The 15392-nt window shown below is 60.4% G+C and overlaps 1 protein-coding gene across 1 annotated transcript; it reads right to left on the bottom strand.

Moving 5' to 3' along the window:
* Positions 1–237: 237 nt before the first annotated feature.
* On the bottom strand, positions 238–13461 carry GMNC (geminin coiled-coil domain containing). Its single transcript, XM_061566375.1, has 10 exons — positions 13365–13461; positions 12832–12951; positions 12544–12592; positions 11969–12022; positions 11727–11788; positions 11189–11256; positions 8945–9047; positions 5900–5955; positions 4670–4780; positions 238–3467 (listed from the first exon to the last, which is right to left on the bottom strand). The coding sequence occupies exons 1-10, from the start codon at positions 13459–13461 to the stop codon at positions 2991–2993; spliced, it is 1197 nt and encodes a 398-aa protein (XP_061422359.1). The 3' UTR covers positions 238–2990.
* Positions 13462–15392: the final 1931 nt, after the last annotated feature.

Raw genomic sequence — 15392 nt, 5'->3', positions numbered from 1 at the left:
GACCTAGGGGAGGCCCAGGACCGGTTCAGATATTCGTCGGTTTATGTTATCCGTGCGCCGGGAATCGACGTCGCACGCACACACAAAGACACAGATCCCCCGTGTAGCCTTCGCAGACTGTTGGGACAAGTGCTGTTTGCTAGCACCTACACAAACACGAGCTCACAATCAGCCACACACTCGCACGTCCCCTCACCGCCCCCACCCATCTCCGAGCTGTGAGACGCGAGGCCGCTGTACACGCTACGGGTTTAATGAGCAGGTGGGGGGGGGGGAGTTGTTACACAGCTCAAAAGACAACCACAAATCTCTTCTTCTCGCGAAGTGGGATTGTTTACAAAACAACAACAAAACAACGAAAACTCCGCACAGATTGATCCACGCAGTGGAACTGTAAACGTGACGACCCGGGGGGAGGAGAAGTGGGTGAGGGCGATTGGGGATGAGGGGGGGGGGCGAAGATTTGACCCCAGAGTTGACCCCTCCAGGAACCTCACTTTAGGGGGACGCCTGGGGTCAATCTCTACCCCCTAAGGTGGACCGATCCCAAGAGTAACCCCCCTCTCCCGGCCACAACAGGGGAATTTTCGAGCCAGTGGGAGGGGGGGTACTCCCCGGACCCAACCTTGACCTCAGCTGTGACCTTGAACCTGACCTTTCCGATGACCTTGACCCTGACACTTGTATTGACCAAAGGACTGTGCGTGTGTACACTTGTACGCGTGTACTGTCGTGTTACAGTATCCGTGTACTGCAGTGATACAGTATCCGTGTACTGCAGTGATACAGTCCATGTGTACTGCCAGTTGGCTTGGCAGCTCTCATCAGACCTCCCCCACCCCCTCCACATAAAATAAATTGTAATAAATTAACACGCTTCTCAGGGGTGTTTTGGCCTACTCTTCCACAATGGCCGGACGTCTTGGAAGAAGAGGTGGGAGATACCCACACTCTACCCCACCATCACCACACGCGACCTGTCCCATCGACTGCGCTGTAACCGATTTCTACTGCTGGAGGGGTGTTGTAGATATTTGCCGCGTTGTTCTCACTGCCGCGCCTGGAGATCAAACGGGCGACCTCTGGATCACAGCACGGCAGCTGCCCATCTCACTCCCAAGTCCCTGTAAACTAAGTGCTTCTCCTGAGCGGTTTCAAACCCTCCACTGCTTCCCCATCAACCACCCCTCCCTCATCTCCCCCCCCCCCCCCACCTCAATATCTACACCTCTCTTTAATTGCTACCTCGCCCCCCCCCCCCCCAATCATCTCTCCCTATTTAGTGCAAACACAAGACTTTGTTCTCAAAACTTGTTTGACCTCGTCTCTCGCTCCCCTCGCTTATTTACAATCGACTGCCGTGCCCCCTCTCCCATCGCCCAATGTCACTTTCTGACCTCGCCAACTCTCACGCGAACCCTCAGTCAGTCTCTGTCAGTCTATGGGTTTCTATGCCAGTTTATGGGTCTCTGTAACAGTCTATGGGTCTCTGTATCAGTCTATGGGTCTTACACAAACTCCAAAAAAGTCTAAGTCGGTGGGTCTCTGTACTGAACCCTCAGTCTCTTAATCTGTTAGTCTGTGAGACTGTCTATGGGTCTCTGTGTGAGTATGGGTCTCCAAGCAAGTTTTTGGGTCTCTATGTGCGTCAGTGAATCTATATACAAGTCTATAGGTCTCTTAGCACGGTTGGCTACGTACGGTGCTAAAGAAGTTCAACATACACACGAGACCCGCGCTAAGCGATTGGCAGTGGTATATGAGTGTCTATATGAGAGTGTACGCCATCCTTAATAGGTGTTCGCTAACAGCAGTCTATGAAGGCTATACGGGGCATCTTTGTATGCGTCTATGTTTGGATATGTCTTTGTCTGTGTCTGTGTGTATAGTGGGGAGCGGTTGTGTAGCGGTTAGCGCGCTGCGCTATGAACCCGGCGACCCGGGTTCAATTCCCGCTCACTGCCAACACTGGTGACGATTATCTGAACCTGTTCTGCACCTCCCCAAGGTTGACTCGGCCTCAAACGAGTACCTGTCACGGTGTATATTAAGCCCCACAGCACTGGGGAGTCAAAGGCGGCCGGGCGTGGTGCTGACCACCCAAACCCATCGTGTGCCGTGCCGGCCGTGATAGGTGCTCGCTAAGAGCACTTGCCCCAACAGTCTGCGAGGGCTATAAGGGATATCTTTGTGTGTGTGTGTGTGTCGAGGTGACGATCGCCCGTTCAGGGGCCACTAACAAGACGTCGTGTTTGTGTGCAGTCACATGACCACACACATTATATACAGTACTGCACAAGCAACATAACTTAATCGCACATCACAGCTGTTTCAAATAATTAAGTAAATAGACTACAATTACAACTATTTTTTTAGTAGTGTTATAAAAAAAATCTCGAGCGTTTAAAGTTTTAATCAAGATCCGAGTTCGAGCCGATCATAGGTTGGCCCCAATTATTTTCGCTTGGCGCCACCGTGCGTGCCGATGTGCGTATCTCTGTGAGATGAGGAGGAGCGGTGGTGTAGTGGTTCGCGCACAGCGCTCCCAACCCGGCGACCCGAGTTCGTTTCCCGCGCGCCACCAATAACGGTGGCGAATATTCAAACCGGTACTGGTCCTCCTCTAGGTCGACTCAGCCTGAAACGAATACCGGTTGCGGTGTGTAAACATCAGCGTTGGGGAGACAAAAAAGGCGGCCGGGCGTGGTGCAGGCCACCCGTCCCCCCCTCGCGTGCCGTCACGGCGCACGCCTACAGCACTTGCCCCGCCAGTCTGTGTCGGCTACACGGGGGACCTTTGTCTGGCTTGTAGTGTGGTGCACCGGGGGGGGGGGGGGTCACGTGTGCGTGACCTCTTCGGCAGTGAGCACGTGGCAGTGTTGGCAGTAATGTGTTCCCCCCCCCCCGCATTCCCTACGAACCCCGTTTTACTGAGACCCCCTTCCGGCGGGGGCCTCCTTTGTTTGGGGGGGCGGGGAAGGGGGGTGGAATCAGGGCCCCGCGCGGGGGACCCACGTAAACCTCCACCCCCCACTCTCGTCGCGCGCGGTGAAGGTTTGTCCGTGCGAGAAGGACCGGGTCTTCACGGTCGAGTGATGTCTCACGGCCGTGTAGAACGCGGGGGGGTCGGCCGAGGCGGGGGGGGAGCAGGGAGGCGGCGGGGGGGAGGAGGGTGGGGAGAGGAGGGGCGGCTTGCCGCCGGTGCCGTACCCCGCCGAGACCCCTTCGCCGCCCGCGTCGATCGTGTCGGGGTCCTTGAGCCCCAGGATCTGTAGGACTCGGGGCCACGCGAGCCCTGGGGTCGCGGGGGTCGCGGGGGTGGGTGCGGTGGGAAGGGGCTGCTGCTGCTGCTGCTGCTGCTGCCCCCCTCCCACAAAGGGGGTCTTGAGCCCCCGTCTCGCGCTGTCGGGGCTCCAGGCGGCGCAGCGCTTCCCCAGGGCTGCGGCTCCACGCTCAGAGAGCAGCCGCTGTGGGGGGTCGAGAGAAGGTGGGGGGGGGGGGTGAGAGGGGGAGTTAAGGGGGGGTCGAGAGAGAGGGGGTAGAGGGGGAGGGGTTGAGAGGGGGGGATTGAGAGAGGGGGGGGGAGAGGGGGGATTGAGAGGGGGAGGGTTTGAGAGGGGGGGTTTGAGAGGGGGGGGGAGGGATGAGAGGGGGGATTGAGAGGGGGGGGGAGGGATTGAGAGGGGGGGGGGAGGGATTGAGAGGGGGGGGGGGAGGGATTGAGAGGGGGGGATTGAGAGGGGGAGGGATTGAGAGGGGGGGGGGGAGGGATTGAGAGGGGGGGATTGAGAGGGGGGGGGAGGGATTGAGAGGGGGGGGGAGGGATTGAGAGGGGGGGGGAGGGATTGAGAGTGGGTACGGCAGGCGAGAGAGGGGAGAGTGAGGGAGATTTGATGATATAGTGGGAGGTGAGCGGGTGGATGGGTGGTAGGTGAGAGATGGGGATGAGGGGAGAGCGCGAGAAATGGGGAGCGGGGATTGCAGGGGGGATGGGGGGAGAGGTGATGTCAGAGGGAGGGTGGGGGGTGAGGTGTGATGAGAGAGGTAGCAGGTGGGAGGGAGGGACAGGTGGGAGGGGAGGGAGGGGGAGGTAGGAGGGAGTGGGGCGAGAGATGGAGCAGGGAGAGATGGAGGGACATGGAGGGGAGAGAGGGGGGGGGGGCAGTTGGGAGGGGCAATGAAGGAGGGAGAAGCGATGTGAACGTAAAGTGTCTTGAGAGAGGCGGGAGGGGGGGAGGGAGATGTGGGATCAGCGTCTCCCTCTCCACTCCATCCCCGTTGGGTGTTCAGAGGCGTGGCCCACGACTGGGGGAGCCGTTGAGGGGGAGTCGGGCAAACGGGGGGAGCAGGGGATGCAGAGGGGGAAGCAAGTGTAGGGGGAACGGGGGTAGGGATGTGATCGAGGGGGTCGGAGGTTGGGGGGGGGGGGTCATGGGAGATAATAAGGGCTGAGGGAGGAATCGAGGGGAGATCAGGGGGTGGGGGGGGGGATCAGGTGGGGGAGAATCGGAGGGGGGATCGGGGGGAGATCATGAGGCGGGGAGGAGATCGGGGGGAGGGATTGGGAAGGGGAGGGTCGGGGGAGGGGCGGGGGGAGCCTGGGGGGGGGTGGAGCCTGGTGGGGAGCGGGGGGGGGAGCCTGGGGGGGGAGCGGGGGGGGAGCCCCCACCGAGAGTTGCTGCTCGAGGCTGCGGGCGTGTGCGGCGCTGGCGCGGAGTCGCGCGTTCTCGTGACGCAGCCCCGCGAGCTCCTCCTCGGTGCGGGCGAGACGCGCCCTCAGCTACAACAACAACAACAAGACTAGTAAACAAGGACCACAACAAGAACACACGAAACAACAACACTACGAGCAAGAGTAAACAACCACAAACAACCACAGCCGTAAACAGCTCCCGCTAGCACAAACAACAGCAACAACAAGCAGCAGCAGCAGCGTAAACAAGCCGCGATGACCTTGATTTGAAGCTTTCGTGACTGCAAGAATCCATACTCTTTGGTTATTTCGGTAAAGTCACGTGGGTAGAAAATAAAATAAATCACGACGTTTCGGGCGCAACACAAGCGTCCGTTATCAGGTGGGAAAGCGTGGCCTGCTGCTGATGCAGACTGTTTGAAAAGGTTTGAAATGTGTGTATAACAGTCTGCATCAGCAGCAGACCACGCTTCCCCACCTGATGATGGACGCTTGTGTTGCGCCCGAAACGTCGTGATATATTTTACTTTCTACCGACGTGACTTCACCGAAAAAACCAAAGAGTACGAGCCGTGAAAACCAACAACAGGGAGCGCGGTAAACATCAACACAGCCCCCGCGTGCTCCTCACGAATGCCACGGCGTGAATTTCGTGTCGAGTTCCGCTCGTGGATACCACGGCGTGTTCACGAGTTCCTTCAGCGCCACGGGCATCATCGACACCATGAGTAGCATCAGTACACTCGGGTACCACGAGTGGCATCGGTACCATCAGCGTTATCAGTACCATCAATAGCATCAGTACCATCAGCGTTATCAGTACCACGAGTGGCATCGGTACCATCAGCGTCATCAGTACCATCAATAGCATCAGTACCATCAGCGTTATCAGTACCATGAGTGGCATCGGTACCATCAGCGTTATCAGTACCATGAATAGCATCGGTACCATCAGTATCACGGGTATCCTCAGGATAATCGGTACTATGAGTAGCATCACTACCATCGCAAACACGGATGGCATCGGTGTTTTCAATACCACGAGTACAAATCGGTATCGTCTTGATGAGTATCTTATGTTCCTTGAGGACCTTCGGCGCCATCGGCACCATGGATACCACGAGTACGATGGGTACCCCAAGGACCCGGATGGGTACCACGATTAATAACCACGTGACGCGAGCCCCCCCCCCCCCCACTACTCACCTGGCTGTTGCGGTTCAGCTCCTCTCCCAGGTGCGCGCGTGTGACCCCACTCCATCCTGTGGGCCAGGGGGGGGGGTGAGATAGGGGAGGGGGGTGAGTTACATCACCACATGGAGCGCTTAGAGTCGGGGGGAGGGGGCGGGGGGAGGCATGGGAGACGAGTTAACAGTGAAGGAAAGTTGGGAGGGCGGGAGGAACAACGCGGAGCAGAGCGGAGCAGAGCGATGGAGGGAAGTCGGGGGGAGCAGGAGGAACTGGAGGGGGGACAAAGAGGAGGAGCATGAGAGGGAGGGGGGGGGGGGGAGAGGGGATATAGCGAGAGATGGGGGAGCATGGTGGAAGCAGGGGTCGGAGCAGGTAGAAGGGGGAGCATGGTGGAAGCAGGGGTCGGAGCAGGTAGAAGGGGGAGCATGCAGGGTAGCAGGGGTGAGGGGGGGCCAGGGGGTGGGTGAGGGGGGGGAACAGGGGTGAGCAGGAGGTGAGGGGGCAGCGGGGGGGATCAGGGGTGAGGGGAAGCAGGGTGAGGTTTGGGGGGGTTCAAGATGGGAGCCGCCGGGACCCGAGCTCCGCGTCTCTCCCGGTTCCACTCCGCGCGCCCTTTTATAGCTCACCTGACTACAGCGCCGCGCATGCGCACTGCACCATTCCTGCCCCCCCCCCCCCACAGCTCTCACCCCCCCCCCACGCGCCCCCCTCTACCCCCCGTGAATGCCGGCTCCAGGTGCACGGGCGGAGACCGGGTTGAGGCGGGAGGAATAATGGGGGGAGGGTGGGGGGGAGGGATCATGGGGGGGGGGAGGGTGGGGGAGGAATAATGGGGGGGGTGGGGGAGGGATCATGGGGGGGGAGGGTGGGGGAGGAATAATGGGGGGGGGGGTGGGGGAGGGATCATGGGGGGGGAGGGTGGGGGAGGAATAATGGGGGGGGGGTGGGGGAGGAATAATGGGGGGGGGGGGGTGGGGGAGGGATCATGGGGGGGGGGAGGAGGGGGAGGGATCATGGGGGGGGAGGGGGGGGGAGGAATAATGGGGGGGAGGGATGAAGGGGGGGAGGGTGGGGGAGGGGTGGAGCGAGATGCAGAGGAGCACGGGGGGGGGGGTGTAATGGGGGGGGGGGGTAGTGAGACGCGAGAGGTCACGGGGAGGCACCGTTATCGGGGTCAGGGAAGCCACGGCGCTCGGGTCAAGTTGGGGTCAAGCCTCCTCTGCTCCAGACCAGGTGTGTGTGGGGGGGGGGATGAGGAGGGTTGTTGACAAAATTTGGGGGTGGGGGGGGGAGGAGGTGCGAGGGGGGGGGGTCACGAGACATTTGGGGGGTTGTGGACGGGACGGCGGGGGGGGGGTGTAATTGACTCGCTCCCAGGTGTCAGCGCGTGCACTAATTGGCAGAGGTAAGGGGGAGGGGTGAGTGTGTGTGGTGGTTGCGGGGGGGCGTGTCGGTGAGGCCATATGCCCGGGTAGGACCCCTCTACCGGGGCTTTATCCCCTCCCTGTCCCCCCCACCCCCTTCCCGCAACTCACGCGCTTTGTTCAGAGCAGAGGGGGTCCCTGGGGGAGTGGGGGGGCGGATTGGGAGGGGGGGCACCTGAGCGTGCGCACCTGGGCTGGGACCCGAACGCGGCAGTGGCTCCCTTCGTGGCGGGAACGCGATGGGTGTGGTGATAAATTACGATGATGATGGTGGTGGTGGTTGTGATGGGGGTGATGGTGGTGATAATAATTGGTACATTGTGTACTTGTGCCAGGTTATACCCGCCAGGGATAGTTATCACAGGCGGGCATAGTCTGGCAGTAGGGGGCGATGTTGCTACGTGGCATTAAGAATACAACATTTTAAAAATTAATATTTCTTGGTCATTTTCACATTGTAATCATTTGGACCGGCACACAATGGCATATTCTATTATTCCCAAATAAGGCCACGGCATCTTTAACGTTCACCCACGAGTGAAGCAGACGGCGTGGTTAATACCACACCGGCGCAGTATTAACCAGGGTGGCCGCTGGTTGCGAACCGCGAAACCTCTGCATGTATATTCTTGGTTCTTTCGGTAAAGTCACGTAGAAGAGAAATAAAGTTACGTAAGAGAAAAATAGTATTTCCCTTCAACATGACTTTACCGACAGAACCAATAATATGAATCCATGCATTCACGAAAGCTTTAAATCGAAAACTCTGCGTGTATGTTGAACTTCTTTCGCACCGTACGTAGCCAACCGTGCTAACCATCGTAATCATCAGTATCAATGATGATTACGATTTTGTGATGTTTATTTCGACTACAATTATGATGGTGATGCTGCTGATAATATTGGTTATCATGTTGATGGTGTTGATGGTGTTGATGTTGTTGATGGTGGGGTTGATGGTGTTGACGGTGTTGGTGGTGGTGTTGATGGTGGTGTTGATGGTGATGTTGACGACGGTGTTGATGGTGGTGTTGATGGTGGTGTTGATGGTGTTGATGATGGTGTTGATGGTGTTGATGGTGGTGTTGATGGTGTTGATGGTGGCGTTGATGGTGGTGTTGATGGTGGTGTTGATGGTGTTGACGGTGTTGTTGATGGTGTTGATGGTGGTGTTGATGGTGGTGTTGATGGTGTTGACGATGTTGACGGTGTTGTTGATGGTGTTGATGGTGGTGCTGATGGTGGTGTTGATGGTGGTGTTGATGATGTTGACGATGTTGATGGTGTTGTTGATGGTGGTGTTGATGGTGGTGCTGATGGTGGTATTGATGGTGTTGATGGTGGTGTTGATGGTGGTGTTGATGGTGTTGATGGTGGTGTTGATGGTGGTGTTGATGGTGGTGTTGATGGTGGTGTTGATGGTGTTGATGGTGGTGTTGATGGTAGTGTTGATGTTGTTGATGGTGTTGTTGATGGTGTTGGTGGTGTTGATGGTGGTGTTGATGGTGGTGTTGATGGTGGTGTTGATGGTAGTGTTGATGGTGTTGATGGTGGTGTTGATGGTGTTGATGATGGTGATGGTGTTGATGGTGGTGTTGATGGTGTTGATGGTGCTGGTGTCGATGGTGATGTTCACCTGTCTTGCACTCCGTGTCGTTGGGGCCCCAGGAGGGACAGGACACGGGGGCCTGGGGGGGGCTCCAGTCATAGCTGAGCGGTGCGCGGTGCGGGAGGGCGTCCTGCAAGAAACAAAGACACAGTTCCCCCGTATAGCCTCCACACACGTTTGAGGGCAAGTGCTGTCAGCAGGCACCTGATGAAAGCCGGAACGGCACACGAGGGGGTGGGTGGGTGGTCAGCACCACGCCAATGCTGATGTTCCCACACCGCACCCGGTACTCGTGATATGCCGAGCCCAGAATCGGTTCAGAAATGTGTCACTGATATTGGCAACGAGCGTGAATCGAACTCGGGTGGCCGGGGTTTGTAACGTCGTAGTTAGCGCTACGCTGCCGCTTCACACACAACACACACATCTAGCCATGCGGACACACACACACACAATAAACACATACAATCACGACACACATACCCACACAGACGGGAAATCAGTGTGTACACACACACCCTTACACAGATCAACGACACAGATACACACACACTCATTCACACACACACTCATATACCTAAAGTCACTTACACACGTGTACAAAGACAAAGATACTCTGTGGAGTCGTAATAGACTGTTGGGGCAAGTGTGCTGTTAGCGAGCACCTATGAAGACCGGCACGGCACACGAGGGGGTGGGTGGCCAGCACCACGCCCGGCCGCCTTTGTCTCCCTAGATGTTTACGACACATCGAGGCTGAGTCGACCTCACACACACAGACATGCACGCACTCATTCATACACTCAGGCGCTCGCACGCGTGCGTGGGTTAATAGTTGCGTAAAGCATCGCCTCCATGACGTTGAATTGCCTCCTCCACCTCCTCCCCCCGCCAGCCCCGCCCCTCACCCCCCACCGCCCCCGCCCCCCGGTTCTGAGCCGGGCCCCCACGGCTCGGATTCTTGAGAAGCGAGGGCAGCGCGGGGGGGCGGGGGGGGCGGGGGTTGGCGGAGGAGGCTGTTGCCATGGTGATCGGTTTGTTGTGGGAGCTCTGAGTAAGATCGACCAACAGCCCCCGTCACCCCCCCCCCCCCGGTTTCTCCACCCCCCCCCCTCCTCCTCCCCCCCCTCTCAGCCTCGACCCCTCCCCTCGGGGTGCGGAGTGCGCAGCGCCCCCTTGCGCTGCCCCCGATTGGGGCAAGTGTCAGGGAAGAGGGGGGGGCTGCGTCTATTGGGTTTTAGGGGTTGAGGGGGGGTGGTGGGGAGCGAGGTGTCCCTTCCCTGTGTTAGAGAGATGAGACAGGGCCACTGCGTAAATGGGGGGGGGGGGGTCAAACAGCCCCCCCCCACCCAACCCCCCCCCCCCCTCTCACCCCCCCCCCTACCTCCTTACCCCCCACCCACTGCGCCCTGGCTTTGAATTTCGGAACCGAGTCACCGCGACATCATCCAGGAAATCAATCCCCGGCGCTTTGATTGCGCAATGGACAAGGCGGCTGGGTTGCAGAAGGAGCCGTCCGAGGCTGAGCTCCGGAATATGATGCCCCTGCTGCTCCACCCCTCGCTATCGGCGGTGGGAGGGGGGGGGGGCTGGGTACGAGGTTCGGCCAATGTCGAGGAAATATTCCATGAGATTTTAAACTCTACGCATAGATGTTGAGCGGCATTCTGAAATAAAGGGAAGGCGAGGGGGGGGGGGTTCTCCCTCTCTCTCCGCGGGGAGGAAGCTGGGACCCTGGACGGCGGTGGAGGGGACCTGGGGTAGGTCCCATGTCCCTGGCTGGGCCCAGTTTTCCCCACTGGAGCTCAGCTCCTGTGACTCCTGCAGCTGCGGCGCAGAATCCGCGTGGCTGTTAACGCGTCCCACGTGGAGTGCGGCGCGGGGGGGGGGGGGGGGCAGCGGTGATTTGGGAGCCCGGGAAAAGGTGGCGAATGTCCCGTGGGGGACCTGGGAGCGAGCCCCTTCTACACAGGGCCTGTACTGACTTTGCAGAATTGTAACCCGCCCCATAGCCGCAGAGGCAGGCGCCCTATGAAGTCACTCAGGTAGAATACCAACCGTTCAGTTAAGACAGCCAGCCAACCACACGGCTACACATCACACGACTCACATCACACGACTCGGTTAGGCAACCCTGTCAGCCACACAGGTAGACACCCAGACAATCACCGAGCCACTCAAGACACCGAGTTAGAACGCCCTGACAAGCACGAAATTCAACACGCTGCCAATCACTCGTCTACCGTGCGAGCCACTTAAATAGACACCAACCTGCTGGGCGAGACACCCACGTATGCAGGCAGGGCACATCCATTCGGTTCGACAGCCCAACGACTCCGCTAGACCCACACAGAGCAGCACCGAGCGCACACCGCGGGTGTCAAATTGGAGCCCGACTCATTTTCCCCGCCCCCCTCTCGCACCTCCACCGGACGACGCGCGCGATGCCAACCACAGGTATTGGGGGGGGGGGGGGGCACGGCGCCCCCCTCTCTCCTCGAACTGGCACCCGACCCGGCAACGATCCTCCTGCCCCCCGTTCACGGGGCTCGCATGAAACATGTGCAGGGAGCGCGCGCGCCCTGCGGACTTGGAGCGGCGCGCGTCCCTGAAGGCGCCCAGGTGCGGCATTCAAACCACGTCCCGCCACCGCCTCCTCCACGCCGCATCGAGACCCATCGCCGCACTCCGCCCTCACTGACAACCCCCTCCGAGGGGTCAAGACCCCCCACCCCCCCTCGGCCTCCTCGCGCACCCCCTCCCCCTTTACCCCGGCTCCCCCAGATTCCCTCGTCAAGCCGGCACTTACCATGAGCGGTGCCCCGGGCCAGTGCGCGGTCGTTGGCGGTGGCGCGCGTTGTGCAGCGGGGGCTGGAGGCGCGGGGGTCCTTATAACGGGGGCCCCGCTCCGCTGATTCCTCCCCGCGCGATCTGATTCGGCCCTCGGAGCGACACGCGGTGACGCGGCGCCTCCCTCTGCTCCCCTCCGCAACCCGCCGCCGCGCTCTCCTAAACTAAGAGTCTCGTGCGACGACGCGTGGATGGCGAGACCGAGACGCGAGGTCACGAGGCCGTCCCTCTCCCACGGGGGCTCTCTGGGAACCCCTGGACCGGGGACCCACGGGGAACCAGAGCGCGCGGGGAGGGGGGGGGCATAAGGAGAGCGGCCCCCCACTTTTTGCCTTCCTCAAAAAAGAAATCATCACGTGGCAGCTGTTTTCCAGAGAGGGGACACGGTGCGCAAAGACGGACCTCACCGCGGGGACAGGACCCCCACGCTGGAGACCCCGTGCTCGGGTAGGAGTTCACCACGGGGATCCATTCCGAACCCGGGAAGGGGGAGACAACCAGGGGAAGGGGGGGTATAGGGGGACTGACGCCACACGGAAACCTCCGCTCCGGGAGCAGCTTATGGGCATGGAGGAGCGCGGCTCCGGGCGAGGTCGCGGGACACGCGGCGCACGCGTTACGGGGCTCCTGGGCGGCGTTGCGCGGTTGGGCGACGTGGAGGTTCGGTGGTGGATGGTGCTGGTGGGGGCGAGGTGCGTGGGTGACCCTCTCTGACCCCCAGGAGTGGCCCCGCACGCACGCGCGCGCGGCCCGCCACCGCCGCCGCCGCCGCTCACCTGCGCCGCGCGCCCTTGACGTAGCGCGCGGCGCAGACTCTTATTTTGACTTTGGACCGAAATCACAAACACGGGGGCGTCACCGCGGGCGGGGAGCGAAGCGGGGAGGGGAGGGAGAGGCAGGTTGAGGGGGGCGGGGAGGGAGGGCGCCGACCTGCCGCCGCCGTCACCGCGGAGCAATAAAACCCATGCGCACGGCGCGCGCGCGCGTGTCTCGGAGCCCTCTGTTCCCTCCCCTACCCACCCTCTCATCACCCCCTCCTGGACCCCGCCGTCCCACCCCCGCACCCAGAGCTTCCTCTACCTCCTCGGTCTCCGCTCTTATCGGCGCTCCCACGCCGGACCGCGCGACTCGGGGTGACGCGCGCGCGCGCACGCCGCGTCCCGGCGATGCGGGGACCGCGCGGCCTCGCGGAGCCCGAGAGGAGAGGGACACGGGGGGGCCCTGGCGAGCCGGGTGTGAGGGGGGATGAGAGAGGGAAGAGGAGGTCTCAAGGGACCTGCATTGGCAGAGCGACGCTGCGCACGAGGGGGAGCGCGCTGCGCTGCCGCCCGCGTCCCCGTGTCTCGTCGCTGCCGCTGTTGTGGCTTCGTTTCCCGTGGTTTCGCGGGGCGTCTCGCTTCGTTGCGCACTACCTGCCCTGGCTCCGCGAGCCGCGCGTGGCTCGGGCGCGCGCGATGCGGGAAGGTGGCGCGCGCGCGCGGGCGCAGGGGAAGCGAGCGCCGGGTGGCGGGGGGTGGACGCGGGGTGGATGCGGTAATCGCGGTGCGCGGTCACTGCCTCTGTCCACCGCGTCTCCCCGCGCCCATCCAGACCCCGCCTCTCTCGGCCGCTCCGTCCGCCTCCGCGAGCGGTCCGGTACGAGGGGCTGCGCGGTTCATGTCGGGGCCGGGAACCCCGCGCGCTCCCGGCGACATGGGGACCCCGCGCGCTCTGCTCCAAGCACCCCGCGCGCTACGCTCGCATCCCGAGACGCGTGGAAGGGGGGGGGGGTCACAGGGCCTGAGAGGGTGCAGGGCGGGTGGGGGGCGGCTTTATTGGGACCCCCGTGAGAGGGAGGACTGTGGCGAGTGCGCGGCAGTCCGGGCAGTGGCCGCGGCGCCTTCATTGTTTGGTCATCTCGGGCTCGCGCCCCGCGCGTCTCGTGGAGCCGGGGACCCCACGCTGCGCCGCGCGCCTCTCCGCTGCGGCGCGCGGCTCAAGGGGTAGGGGGCGGGCACGAGGGGTCGTGGAGCGGGGTGTGGGCCCCCCCTATCCAATGGTCTGGGTCCCGTGAGCCCCCCACGAGCCCCCCGTGTCCCCCCGTTGGTCTCCGCGATGCGGCTCCGCGGGCTGCCAGAGCGCGGCCTGGGCTCCCGGCGCGCCTCGCCTCGCCTAGAACACCGCTCCCCGCGCGAGGGAGACGCCACGTAGCCGCGCCCCGGGGTTCCACGGTCTCGGGACCCCGGCAGCGCGGACCCTGCGTCTGCGGCTCCTCGGGAGGCGCGCGCCATGGACCCCGGCGCGAACCCCGGCGCGGGGAGACGCGAGAGGAAGACGGTGGAAACGGCGCCTGTAACCAGCGCGGCGCCGCCATGTTTGCGGGTGAGAGGTGAAAGGGCGGCGGTGACGTCACCGTCCCAGCTCAGCTGGGTCACGGTGGGGGCCGCGGGGGATGGGATGGGTGCGTGAAGGGGACCCACATGGCACCTTGGAGAGGGGGCCCCCGGTCAGAGGAGTGCCACGGGACCCCGTTTCCAAATGCAATTCTCCGCGCTGCTAAAACTGTGTTCAGTCGCGAGCGGTGTGCTCACGGTTGCGATGAAGCGCGGATGTTTTATTTCCATGGCCTTTACAAGAGTTCATTAACGCAGTGGCGTTGTGTTAATTGGCTCGCGAGTCTGGCGCGCCTTGTGTGTGGTTGTAGTGGGGGTGGTGGTGGTTTGAGGGCTGCGTGTTGTCACCCCCCCCCCCCTCGTGCGTTTAAAACAACGGGAGTTTACCCCCCCCCCCCCCTCCTACTGGGGTTTATTTACCCAGGGCATTTAACACCCAGGGCATTTAACACCAAAGGCATTTAACCAGAGATATTTAACACCCAGGGAATTTTACGCATGGTATTTAACCCAGGGCATTTGACCCATGGCATTTATCCCAGGGAATTTAACCCAGTGCATTTAACCCAGGGAATTGAACCCAGGGAATTTAACCCATGGCATTTTACCCAGGGCATTTTACCCAGGGTATTTATCCCAGGGAATTGAACCCAGGGCATTTAACCCAGGGAATTGAACCCAGGGAATTGAACCCAGGGCATTTAACCCAGGACATTCATCCCAGGGAATTTAATCCATGGCATTTAACCCAGGGCATTTAACGCATGGCATTTAACCCAGGGCATTTATCCCAGGGAATTTAACCCAATGTATTTAACCCAGGGCATTTAACCCAGGACATTTAACCCAGGGCATTTATCCCAGGGCATTTAACCCAGGGCATTTAACCCAGGGCATTTATCCCAGTGAATTTAACCCAGGGAATTTAACCCAATGTATTTAACCCAGGGCATTTAACCCAGGGCATTTATCCCAGGGCATTTATCCCAGGACATTTAACCCAGGGCATTTATCCCAGTGAATTTAACCCAGGGAATTTAACCCAATGTATTTAACCCAGGGCATTTCACCGGTGGTATTTAAACCATGACATTTTACCAGATATATTTAACCCAGGGTATTTGATGCATGGCATTTAACCCAGGGTATGTAACCAGGGATATTTAACACACGAATTTACCTCGGAGCATTTCACCCAGAGTATTTAATCTGGAACATTAATGTGGAATCTAACAAATGTTATCATTTATCTC

Source organism: Lethenteron reissneri, chromosome 36 (genome assembly GCF_015708825.2).
Source record: "Lethenteron reissneri isolate LAM-NWPU_2019-01 chromosome 36, ASM1570882v1, whole genome shotgun sequence".
Classification (NCBI taxonomy): domain Eukaryota; kingdom Metazoa; phylum Chordata; class Hyperoartia; order Petromyzontiformes; family Petromyzontidae; genus Lethenteron; species Lethenteron reissneri.
Note: the sequence above shows the minus strand (reverse complement) of the source record. Positions and strands in the feature narration are given on the sequence as shown.